Source organism: Mesoplodon mirus (genome assembly GCF_964341445.2).
Source record: "Mesoplodon mirus genome assembly, chromosome: 4".
Lineage (NCBI taxonomy): Eukaryota > Metazoa > Chordata > Mammalia > Artiodactyla > Ziphiidae > Mesoplodon > Mesoplodon mirus.
The window spans coordinates 85018257-85032001 of record NC_138979.1 but is presented as its reverse complement, the minus strand read 5'-3'; the positions used below and the strand labels follow the sequence as shown (position 1 = coordinate 85032001).

Below are 13745 nucleotides of genomic sequence, written 5' to 3'. Positions count from 1 at the left end.
CACTGGGATCTCCCACTTCTGCTCCCGTTTTATCTGCTTTAGATGTGTCATCTCCTCAGAAGATTTCTTTAAAAAAAAAAAGTTTCTTCTACTAAAGCACCCTCAAACCACTCAACTTGTACAGCCCTCCCATTTTTGGAAAACGAAACTGACGTCAAGTACAATGACAAAGAACTAATTTCAGGTCCCATGCCCATCAGCCAAGTCCAGGTTTCCTGACTCCATGTGGAAGGTGAGACTCATCCTTGAAATAGGAAGATTTTCTGCTTTGAAGACAGTCACAACGGAGTTTGAATTTCAGCTCTCCACTTACCATTCATGGGATCTTGGGGAAAAAATGATTAACCTATCCTAACTACAACTTCCTTGTATGTAAAATGGGAATATAACGTGCCTGGCAAGTGCCAGGGCTCTGTAATTAATACTTATGATCATTATTCCCTGAAGGTACTCTCATAAACAATAATTCTCTTATCACTCCCCACCTTCCTGCCCTCTTCCTTGAGGGATCGCAGAGAACAGTTCATGAAACATATTATCAAATGGGATGTGGGATGCCTGTGAACCATGGGAAGGCAGATGGGCATCTTCCTTAAGTCGTGCCTTTGGCCTTGGCAGCAAATGTGAAGAAGGTAACAGGTTATCACAAGGGATCAGGGGAGATGGGGAAAAGTAACTGCAGGATTCTCTGCTCTCTACCAGAGGCAGCCCTCAAAAAAGCTGCGCGAGATGCGAGATGCTCCCTACCCTCGGTAAGTCCCTCTCAACCCCGCTAACCTCACTGGGAGTGCAACAAACTCCAGCAACTTTTCCAACACCGGGCTTGGGCTCCGCTCACCCTGCCTCCTCCCAGCTCCCTTAAATAATGACTGAGCGAATGCCTCCGGGACCATCTTCAGCTAATTTCCTTCAAGATATGCAAGCTGCCAACACTGGGAAGCACAGATAGTGTGGAATAGCAAATATGGCCAAAATTAGATTAAAATAACCTCCTGATAAACAAATTACTCACCGCAAATAAATATTGGACTAGCGCGGCCAAGATAACTAGAAGAACAGCACCACCACATGGCAGGAAAAGGAAGTACATGAGCTGCGGTCTGTGGCCAGGGACGATCAGCACCCACCCCCAACTCGGGGGCCTGACAAAGCCAGCAGGGAAAGGGAACTAGCAGCTGTAATCCTTCCCGGCCCTGTTCCTTTCTCCTCTCACTCACCCCGTCATTCATCAGCCTTGCCTGATGCTCAGCCTCACAGCAGAAGCTCTGGCCCTTTGCACAGCCATGTTGGTGTGTTGGCACTTCTCACTGGGTCCCCTTCAGATGCTTGTATGGGATGGACGGTGTGATGCTCTTTCCTAAACTAAATGATAGATGCTCCCAACACACACACACACACACACACACACACAAATCCTTCTAATACTTAGGAAGTATTTATTTAGCTTCCTTTCATATTTTGATCTTATCTTCTTTGGGCTAAATAAACCTACCCTTGTTCATCTCTCCTTGGTGTGCACAGAGCTCAGGTCCCAGGGTCTACAGCAGGTAAGCTCTGTAGCCCAACCTCTCCAGGCCTCAGTTCCTACACCTGTGAAATGGTGATGATGATACCCCCTTACTAGGCATGTACATGCAGTGGTATATACAGTGGTTGACACGCTAAGCAGTCGATAAATGGTACACGTGTGCATTGTCATTTCAATCCCACCGTGTGACGGATGTAGTTTGCTAGTCTGCATTCATACAAAGTCGATCACAGCAGTCCATCCAGTGTGACAAATGCAAAAATCTAGCAATATTACTTGAAGCAGATTTCTGGATCATCACAGAAATATAGGACTTGTTTCTCCAGAAGTTATGATGGCAGAAAGGACGTTGGGTCTATAATCACACCACAGTTTGATTCTTTCTGGGGACAGGAATTGGGCTGGCCTCTTCATTAAGGCATATTGGAAACAAATGTATGAGGCTTAAGTCACGAAACTGGGATCCTTCTTTAGTTAACATTAGTGTGTTAGAGGTTCTCTGGGTACAGCTCAATGTGAGGTGTGCGGGCTATGACAGGGACCCCAGTGCCCATGGAGGTAGACCCTGCAGGGAAAATACGTGCATACGTACACAAAAATGCATACACACAAACACATATGCAAAAATATAGGACTCACTGATTACAGTATAGTTACTTCTTAATTATGGTTAGTATATTTATAGTTAGTATAAATATAGTGAAAAGGTTTAATTGGAAACCTAACCCTGGGCAGAGATGGGGGGTTGTCAATACCCTTGACAGAGACATTTGTGCTGAGACAAAAGAAAGAACCAGTGTTAGCTGGACAAGAAACCTTCTAAGTCTCAGAGATCTGGGTGGGTCACTCCCTCTCTCTGGTCCTCAGTTTCCCTGTGTGAAAATGCGGAGAGGGGTGGATAAGACCAACCCTTTTCTGGGATCTAGACAACAATTTGTATTGTAGTCATCAAACTCACTAAGAGACTAGATCTTAATTATTCCAACCACTAAAAAGAAATGATAATTATGTGATGTGGCAGAGGTGCAAATTATTGCTCTAATAGAAATACAGCAATATAGATGTAGCAAATCTAGAATGTAAATCTATAACGTAAATGTGTTACATGTACACAATGTTAAGTGTCAAATATATTTCAATTTTTAGAAAGATTAGTAGTTTTCTGGGTTCTCAGGGAGCCCTATATTTTTGTGAACGTGTCTCAGAGGCCACCTTAGGGGAGAATCATTGGGAAACGGACAGACAGGGCTCTGAGTTCTCTACTCAAAGAAAAAAATGTTTGAACACCACTGCACTAAACAACCTCGAAGGTCTTTTCCAGCTCTGATGGTCTGACTCCATGGTCCTCCTCTGGAAACTGAAGGGGAAACACTCCGTGGGCAGAACCCTGGGGCACCAGGCTTGTCCAGGCAGCCTGGGAAGCCAGGAGGACAGATTCCAGGCCCCGTGGGAACACAGATTGTACATGTGAGCCCTGTGAAGTCTGTGCCACCCTACGGCTACTGGTGTATGTCAGAAGTTCAAAGGAATCACACTGCCAACCATCCTAAAACACTGATGCCATTCTGAGAACTCCTCAGAGCTCCTAGAATTCCTACAAAAGCCTCAGTTGGGGCTTTTCAAACATGGCCCCTTCTCTGACATTTTGCTGTAGAGCAACTATCTGGCCACCAAGTCCTCCACTCCCTACACTGCTGATTGCCAGGCCATAGTAGAGGACCGTTGAGAGCTTGAGGTATCTGGCCATGATCAGGACTCTAGGCGCCAGAAGTCCCCTCCTTCCTATACCCCCGCCAGCAACAGGCTGCACTGACCCCGTGAGCCAGCCGGGCAGAGCTCACCGAGGAAGACACCAGAGAACCTCCTCTTCCTGCCAAACTTCCCACGAGCTCCCTTGCATCTCTCCCTCCCTTCTTTCTTCTCTGTCTCCCTCCCTTTACTAACTCACTTTCCCATTCCCTGCACCCTCCCCATTGCCCCAACTTATGCAAACTCCCAGACTCCTCTGAATGCTAATGCTGAAGTTGGAGAGTGGTCTGAAGTAGACCCATCATCCTCTTACTAAGATGTAGGGCCTGAACCAGAAAGTGCTTCAGGTCTTTCCTTGTTGCGAGAATGTGACCTTTAAAGCTGGGCAGCAAGGTTACTACCAAGGCGTTACATGAAGATTCATCCCTGGAGCCAGTACAGATCAGGCAGAATCCCACAGTGCACGCTCATTCCAAGCACCACTGCCAGGCCACCACTTCTCCAAACTGCATTTATACCTAATGCTCACAAAAGGGTGTTAGGGAGCAGAAAGAAAAAGGGAGAGGTGGAGAGGCCAATGAGAAAGGAGAAGAAGATGAGGGGAAAAAAAAGGAAAAAGAGACACAGAAGTCCAGGTAGAGACACAGATAAAAGAAAGAAAGGCAGAGTGGATGCAGATAGAAAAAGGGACATGGGCACATGGGTGGACCTAGAGATTATCATACTAAGTGAAATGAGTCAGAAAGAGAAAGACAGATACCATATGAGATCACTTATATGTGGAACCTAAAATATGACACAAATGCTGTACAGCACAGGGAACTCAACTCGATACTCTGTAATGACCTATATGGGAAAAGAATCTAAAAGAGAATGGATATATGTGTACGTGTAACTGATTCACTTTGCTTTACAGCAGAAACTAACAGAGCATTGTAAATCAACGACAGTCCAATAAAAATTTTAAAAGTATATAAATAAACTAGACATAAACTTGGTTTAAAAATAAAATAAAATGAAATATGAAACAAAAACAGACTCACAGATATAGAGAACAGACATTGTTACCAAGGAGGAGGGGGCATTGGGGGAGGGATGGACTGGGAGTTTGGGGTTAGTAGATGCAGATTATTACATATATGATAGATAAACAATAAGGTCCTACTGCATTACACAGGGAACTATATTCAATATCCTGGGATAAACGATAATGGAAAGGAATAAATAAAAGAATGTATATATGTGTATAACTGAGTACACCAGAAATTGCTGTACACCAGAAATTAACACATTGTAAATCAACTATACTTCAATAAAGAAATAAATTTATTTAAAAAAGGGACAGGGGCAAAGGACCATGTCTTATTTTTATTAATTAGAGAAAAATGCCTGCAATAGAAGCATTATTTATTAATCAAAGCCTTATTACGTTTTGGTAATAAAAAGCTAAATGTTTTTGTGCAGGGTAAAGCATAAAAGGGCAAAGCTTTCAATACAGGAAAATTTAGTGTTTGCACATGCGTAGGTAGAGAGAGGGGAACTGATAAAATAAAAGTATGGAATCTGGATTAGACCATTCTAGCCAACATACATACAAAAAGGACCCTTGAATGAGCAATGACTTTAATTTTTAGGATTCTAAATTTTGGAAATAATTGGAAAAGAGGCCTAGGACTTCCAAGGCTTTATTTTGCATGCTGTTCCTCGGAAAAGGAAAGAGATGAGAGCTGTCTTTTGGTTCGTTTCTCTCTGTCCGCCATCTACCTTTCCTACATTGGCTTCTCATGCAATAGCTACTTGATGGAAGAAAGGGCTGAGACAAAATAACAAAATTGTTCTTATGCAACCTGGTGCTCTTTCCCTTTCTTTCTGTTATGGAGGGCAGCTCCAAGGCTCCCAGATCCCTCAGCCCTGCTCTTCCTGTTACTGGTGAGGGTTGCCTCCCACCACCCACTACATCATAGGGCCTTGTTGACCTAAGATTCACAAGCCCACCCATGTTTACTGCCCCCAACGGAGTAGCTATGTCCTTCTGGCTGTATTTTAACTGGGGAATGTTCTCCTTTTGTAATGCAATTATAGAGATATACTAAAATGGCCAATTTTTATACTGATAAGTATCAAGGCCAGAATAATCACCAGCTAAAAAGAGTTTGCTTTCAGGAGATAATGGTTCACATAAATATTCCCAGATATCAGTGCCAGATGGTGAAGGTTTGAATTTTAGACAGAAACTGACTTCCTGCATTTAGGTTCAGTGAACACAAACTCATCTGGGATGTAAATTGACAGACATTCGATGTCAAGTCTTCCTTATGCATGAAGGCATTTGAAGCAACTAGAGAATTCCATGACATTCATCTCCCCCACAGCAACCCCAGCCTAAGTGCAGTGGTACCATCCATACCCAGACCTTACATGTCACACAATACTTTGGTTAGGCTGGTAGAACAAAGATGGCAACTGCTCCTCCCCAAATCCATGAAAGACTTTGCTATTTAAACACAGCATTCTTGAACCTTCCTACATTGTTTGTGGGAACTGGTGCAGCCACTGTGGAAAACAGTATGGAGGTTTCTCAAAAACCTAAAAATAGAACTACCATATGACCCAGCCATTCCACTCCTGGTGTATATCCAAAAAGAAAACAAAGCACTAATTCAAAAAGATACATGCATCCCAATGTTCATAGCAGCATTATTTATGATTGCCAAGATATGGAAGCAACCTAAGTGTCCATCAACAGATGGATGGATAAAGAAGATGTGGTATACACATATACAATGGAATACTATGCAGCCATAAAAAAGAATGAAAATTTGCCATTTGCAGCACCTTGTATGGACTTGGAGGGCATTATGCTAAATGAATAAGTCAGACAGAGAAAGACAAATACTGTATGCTATCACTTATATGTGGAATCTAAAAAAAAATACAACAAACTAGTGAATATAAAAACAAAGAAGCAGACTCCCAGATATAGAGAACAAATTAGTGGTTACCAGTAGGGAGAGGGAAGTGGGGAGGGGCAGTATAGGGGTATGAGATTAAGAGGTACAAATATTTAGGTATAAAATAATCTACAAAGATATATTGTACAACACAGGGGATATAGCCAGTATTTCATAATAACTATAAATGGAGTATAACCTTTAAAAATTGTGTATCACTATATTGTATAACTGTGACGTGTATAATACTGTACATCAACTATACTTCAATAACAAATAAATTTAGAAAAGAAAAAACAGCCCTCTTGCCTGCTGAGCTCAAATATGATCTCAGAATCCTACCCACACATGGGAGTTGGCACTTGCAATGGAACTTTCTTTTTTTTTCTTTTTCTTTTTTTGCTGTTCGCAGGCCTCTCCTGTTGCAGAGCACAGGCTCTGGACGTGCAGGCTTAGTGGCCATGGCTCACAGGCCCAGCCACTCCGCAGCATGTGGAATCTTCCCGGACCGGGGCACGAACCTGTGTCCCCTGCATTGGCAGGCGGACTCTCAACCACTGCGCCACCAGGGAAGCCCTGCAATGTAAATTTCTGCTGTCCTTGTTCTAAGATCCTCTAGATCTCTAGAAACTCCTCCCTCGCAAGTAACTTCTGCATGTTCATAAAGACTTTCTGCCATCGTATTCTTTCTTCATGTGAACCCACAGGAATGACACCAGTGCTGGGGAATTTAAGATCAATTATGCAAGAAGAGCATTTCTATGAAATACCAATAAAAGTATTTGGGAGGGATCATCTGAAACCCTGAATGAGCTTCAGCTAATGTGCGATCAAATATGCAACAGTGATTCTCAGAAGGAGGCAATTTTCACATCCCAGGGGACAATTAGCAGGGTCTAGAGACAAATCTTAGTCATTATAACTGGCAATGTCACCTGGTGAGAAAAGGCCAGGGATGCTGCTAAACATTCCAAAATGCACAGGACAGACCTCAACAGCTAAGAATTATCCAGTTCAAAATGCAAGGGTGTTAAGGTTGAGAAACCCTGATAGACATGAAGGCTGAGTATTTAGTGGTAGAAAGACCGTAAGTGAAGTTCTCATCCAGCTCTCTCGTGTTAGGATGAACCTGAGACTCAGACAAATGTCTATGTGGACAGCTCAGCAGAATTAGCAAATAACCCTATATGTCCTTCTAATGAGACAATAAAACTTGTTTTATATGTGGAGGATGGCAGGCTATCATTTCCCTGACAGTCTATTTGTATAGTTAAACAGAGATTAGAACTAATATCACTGGTTCTATGCATGGGTCATAGGATTCAGGAATACAGGGTAGTAGGGGGCGGTATTGCCTTTTTTTATACATGTAGATATTATAACTCATTCATTCACTTAAACATTTAGTACACAAATATTTATTTTAGGCTTTCTATTGTGCTCATGCAAGTAATACAACAATCAGCAAAGATGACCCTTGCCCTCAAAAGTTTGCAATCTGCTGGGAGAGATGGGCAACAGCAAATTCAATGCAGCATAATCAATGTTGTGTTGGGAGAGCCTATGGGAGCATAGAGGAGGGGCATCCAGCCTGGTCTTGGTAGCCAGGGAAAGTGTTTTCAGAGGGAATGAGGTCTGAGCTGAGCTCTGGAGGGAGAGTAGAAGTTAGAAACTCTACAACTGAGCCCCTAGTGCAGTGTACTCCATGTGCTAAGCACAACTAGCACGCTGGAAACCCACTTAAGGCTCTAAGCCTGAATCAGACGGTATTTGCACTGGCTATTGGTTTCTCCTGGGCCCATGCATCATGTTTTACACAGAAATAGTTAATAACTGTCATGTGACTACATTCAGATTTTTACACATGGTGTATCAGGACACTCAACTCTGAGCTTCAGGGGGGTGTGTGTATGGGTAGAAAAATAAGTCAGCCTTTCTCAGCTAGTGTAAACAGCTCTTTGCAGGAAACTGCTCTCAGCAGGAAGCCACTTTCTCCTCACTTTAGCAAAGCTAGATTGTAACTAACTTTTTTTTTTTGTATTTTTATTGGAATACAGTTGATTTACAATGTTGTTAGTTTCAGGTGTACAGCAAAGTGAATCAGTTATACATCTACATATATCCACACTTTTTTAGATTCTTTTCCCATATAGGTCATTACAGATTACTGAGTTCCCTGTGCTATACAGTATGTCCTTATTAGTTATCTATTTTATATATAGTAGTGTGTATATGTCAGTCCCAATCTCCCAATTTATCCCTCCCCAACCCTTTCGCTGCTGGTAACCATAAGCTTGTCTTCTACATCTGTGACTCTATATCACTTTTGTAAATAAGTTCGTTTGCACCATTTAACTAATTTTAAATCAGGCACCCCAATTCTCTACAATCTCCGACCCAAGTACACCTTTCAAATCTTTTAATCACATAATACCTTGCCTAACTCATCAGTTCTTTCCACAGATCAAAGAAGTAGAAATGAAGAATAAGTAATTAACAGATGACCAGATCTCTTCCCTAGCTTCCCCGTCAGTAATCTCCCGAACAGACTGTGTGACCAAACTGCATGAACAAGGTAACATCTTAGAGAAAGATCACCAGAAGTCTACAAGCCTGCACACAGTGAGGGATGGTGATGATTCTGACCCCCTATCTCAATGACTAACTGAGATTACTTCCCTCCTTCCCTTTAAAAGTATCATGGATGAATCTTCAGAAGTGGTTTTGGGGGGAGGCTGAGTCTACCATCTCCCCATATTGCCAGCATTCTGATTAAAGGCATCTTTCATTTCTACCAACATTTGCGAGTATATAATAGATTTTGTAAGCAGCAAGCAGTGGGACCCCCACCCCCTGCATTTGATAACACTAGCAGGGCTCTGTCCCCATGAAACATCAGGCCTCTACTGCCAAAGCTGGGCAGGGAGGATCCAGGAGAAAGCTACTTCCTAAGGCACAGCACTCGCCGGCTGGCTTACCCAGCCGTTCTCAGCATCTTTACTTCCTGCAATCCAAGAACTTCCTCACCTTGCTTCCTCGAACACCTGGTGTTATAATCAGGTGAGCAGACAGAGTGAGCAGGTAAATAATGAAAACCCAGATGCCAAACCTGAGTCAAGTTCAGTATGGAGAATGAAACGTTCTCTCCCCATAACCCGCAGGTAACACTTTCTCCCCCCCTCCTATCTCGAGGGCTTCCTAACCTCTCACTCTTCATTCCCCAACCTGCTCTAACCACCTTCACTCTCCCTGCAGGTCAGGCAGCTGTGGATAGACTTGTGTACTGTATCAAGTTCCAACAAACCAAATGAATTCAAGCTTCAATTATTTTTTCAGTCTACAAAGGGAAGCACTATGTGATGTGACTCTTTCTCTGCACTTAGAGTTGACAGAGATACATGGTTGGGGGAGAAGGTGTTTTGATTTTCATTTATTTATTTGTAAGTTTTATTAAAGTTCACCTATTACCCACATGCCTCGGGCTCCCTATAGAGAAACAAATATCACATTTGAAGCAGCTGGTTTCCAAGATGACAAATTAAAATAGATGAAGAGGTAAGGAGGGGAAAAAAATAAAAACATTAAGCTGAAACTTCTTCACTCCCAAGTGCATGGTGCCTTCTACTATATTGCACACATGAAATTGACTCTCAATGTAATTAGACCAGAGCTACAAGGCAAACAAACAAAAACAATTCTCAAATTATTCAGACTCCCAGGGCTATTCTTTTGCAATCACTCAAGTAACTGAGGAAAGAGCCAATTTTTTAATATAAATTGGTTATCAGCATCTACACTCTCCAAGCGATTCCAACACCCCATCTGCCCAAGAATATAGTCACTAGCTGAGCTGTGAATCAAAGGCAAGAATCATGCTTCCCACCCACTGTCATAAACCTTTCTTCCATAGGACAATCCCACTGGAACCTGCAGTTTATTCCAACAGTCCTTAAAAGCTGCTGGTCCAATTAGAAGGAGCTGGAGAGTTCCTCGGGTCTGCAGTAGACAACATACTCCAGTTAGAGTCAGTTGTCTTGGCAGCATTATGAATGGCACCTCCACAGAGACAGAGATTAACTCTCTCTTTGCAGCCCCGAGTTAGAACTGCCGTAATATCCTCCATCTCACCCCAAAGATCCAGGAATGGTTCTACTGCCATCCAGGTTGAAAATGAGCCATGGAGACAGAAGAGCATCTTTCACTGAACTCAGAGGGGAAAGAAATAACCACGTTTCAAAAGAGGCACTTACTGGATGTCAGCAATGCTGCCAGAACTTCAGTGGCTGCCCTGGGGAAAGAGAAAGAAAAGTGGAAAAGTCAATGTTCAATGGTCTTTTTGTCAGCCCATGGATCCCATAGCTGGCCGGCTCATTGCTGCCACCTAACTGCCCCAATATTAACCAGGTAGCAGGCACTCCATTGATTCTACTGCTGACCATTAAAGGGGCACAAATGTAGAAATCACGCTGAGTGAAGTGTCTGTCTTGCAAATGGGTCTCAAGAGTCCCTTTCTCTGCTGAAAGTCTCTTCCCCTCCCACTCTTGCCTCCCACCTTCCACCAACTTCCTCACGCTGTGCTCCTTCCAGCCAGAGCTCTTGCAGTCCCTTGATTTATACCTGGAAACCCTGGGGACTCTGGAGAATGGGTTGGGAGGGGGTGAGACTTGGAGGTTGAGTGAGTACAGCAGTGCACTGCAAACTTCTTGAAACACTCACGGCCCTGGGAACACACTAGAAAACATTCACACATTGGAAAGCGAAGCTGGTTCCTTAGGGTAAAAAATGGTTACATTGCATTTTCCTTCCAAATTCATTGTTTTCTTCCATGAAGGAATTTGACAGCCTTTGCAGTGAGGGGAAGCATACAGAATGAAAATGCATTTGGCTCAGGTCTTAGTGACCCTTCAGTCTACTCCCTGAGCCTGGGAAGGTCACACAAAGACCCACTTACAGGGCAGAGGAAAACTTCATGGCACTGAGAACACTGTGGGAGGGAGAATGTGTCCTTTTTTTAATTAAAGAAGAGAAGTATTCCGCACAGCCCTACTAACTTATGCTTAAGGCCTGTTAAACAGTGATATGTCCCCAGCACCCTTCTGAGAACTGGGGGAACAGGCCAAAGAGGCTAGATCACCCTTCCAAGATTATATAGACATGTGAGCAGAACTGGGGCCCCAAACCCAGGAATCTCACTTCCCATCTTTGCTTCCTCCACATCCATTGTTCTCCAGAATCTCTCTCGGTACTTTCTTTGCCCTGGTCTCTGCCCAGTTGATAACGGACAATTCTCTTTGCAATACATTATTTACTATTGAGCAATAGAGCTGACAGTAAAAAAAAAAATAATAATAACAAAGGAATGAATAAAAATAAACTAAAACAGAAAGTAGGCACTTGAAACCTTACTGCTTCCCATAACCCACGAGGGAATCCTGCAAAGCAGTGGCCTGAAACTCACTGATGCAAACCCATGTCTGGGATGACCCCCAGCTCTGTGAGACCAAACAACTGCAGGGCAGTCATAGAGAAGGCAAGGCTAGTTTTCACCGATAGACTACATCATTTCTCCTTCCCAACCATGATTTCCTCTAATCAACGTTCAGCTTCCTCAGCTACGCTCTTTTGTAACACGACATAGTGCTGTTGCAGGAAGGAGGACCTCTTCCAAGGCCCCGAGAAGGGGACCCCTTCTTGTCTAACACTTGGAAATAAATGTCCAAGGAGACAAAGTTGTCTCTTGCTGGGAGACAATCCATGCAAGTGGTTACCATCATGCCTGGCTAAGGCAGGCAGTTTTGGCCAAACAGCGGGGCAACAGTGGATTTAAGAAAGGGCACGTTGAAGGTGTTGCTGGCAGCCCAAGCCAGTGTGGAAAATCTGGAGCCACAGTGCAGAGCTCCTGGCTTGGGTTGGGAGAAAATGAATATCAGTACTTTGGGGAAAAGCAGAGTAGCCATATTGAGTTCATCAGAGGAGGTTAGCAGAGAAGAAGGAAGCCACAGAAGCAGGAAAAGGAAGAATGGGGATGTCCCAAGCAAAATACCTAGCCAGATCCTTAGATCACAGGTCAGGTCTTAGGGCAACTCTGCATTTACGATTTGCATGGCACATTTGTTTGGGCGAGTTCACCATGGAGGTAGGGCTCTGCTAGATAATAGTTTTATAAGGGATACACTGGTGGTGGGGAAGAACAGGCTTCAGGCAGGTCAGTTAGGAGGATCTGAGGTAACAGGGTCCCCAGCCAAAAGAGTGACGTAGAGGAAGAAGGAAGAGAGAGGGGTTAAAGGGAAGTTTAGAGTCTTGCTACTCAAAGCATGGGTCTCCCACCTGCACCTTCATATTTCCTGAGAGCCAAATAGAAATGCAGACTCTCAAGCCCCATCGCTGGCCTGCTGAATCAGTACATTTATTCTAGCAGATAATTCATATGCATATTAACCTTTGAGAATAACTGGTTTAGAGGACAGTATCAATCTGGCTCAGTGACTCATTGATGTTGCGAGGAAGATTCAAGGGGACTCCCAGATCTCAACCCTCTAGAAGGTAGCTAATAGTATGATAACATAATAAATAAACATGAATCCAAACAGTGACATGATACAGCAGAAAATACATGGTAAGTGTCACATTAGCCAAAGATGGGAGAGAAGCAAGAAGAACTACAATCCGGCAGTCTGTGGAACAAAAACCACATTCACTGAAAGACAGACAAGAAGAAAAGGCAGAGGGCTATGTATCAGATGAAGGAACAAGATAAAACCCCAGAAAAACAACTAAATGAAGTGAAGATAGGCAACCTTCCAGAAAAAGAATTCAGAATCATGATAGTGAAGATGATCCAGGACCTTGGAAAAAGAATGGAGGCAAAGACTGAGAAGATACAAGAAATGTTTAACAAAGATCTGGACGAATTAAAGAACAAACAAACAGAGATGAACAATACAATAACTGAAATGAAAACTACAGTAGAAGGAATCAATAGCAGAATAACTGAGGTGGAAGAACGGATAAGTGACCTGGAAGACAGAATGGTGGAATTCAATGCTGTGGAACAGAATAAAGAAAAAAGAATGAAAAGAAATGAAGACAGCCTAAGAGACCTCTGGCTGTTAACGTAACAACATTCATATTATAGGGGGTCCCAGAAGGAGAAGAGAGAGAAAAAGGACCCAAGAAAGTATTTGAAGAGATTAGAGTCGAAAACTTCCCTAACATTGGAAAGGAAAGAGCCACCCAAGTCCAGGAAGCACAGACAGTCCCATACAGGATAAACCCAAGGAGAAACACGCTGAGACACATAGTAATCAAATTGGCAAAATTAAAGACAAAGACAAATTATTGAAAGCAGCAAGAGAAAAACAACAAATAACATACAAAGAACTCCCATAAGATTAACAGCTGATTTCTCAGCAGAAACTCCACAAGCCAGAAGGGAGTGGCATGATATACTTAAAGTGATGAAAGGGAAGAAACTACAACCAAGATTACTCTACCCAGCAAGGGTCACATTCAGATTC

At 43.0% G+C, this 13745-nt stretch overlaps 1 protein-coding gene across 1 annotated transcript in view; it reads right to left on the bottom strand.

The window, feature by feature from the left end:
• The window catches only part of LOC309802864 (uncharacterized protein), a gene marked incomplete at its 5' end in the record, with an annotated part of 129895 nt that extends 118144 nt beyond the window's left edge, over positions 1–11751 (bottom strand). Inside the window, 2 exon segments of the mRNA XM_082618746.1 lie at positions 10479–10516; positions 11687–11751. Of these exon segments, the coding sequence (XP_082474872.1) occupies positions 10479–10516; positions 11687–11751 (103 nt within the window).
• Positions 11752–13745: the final 1994 nt, after the last annotated feature.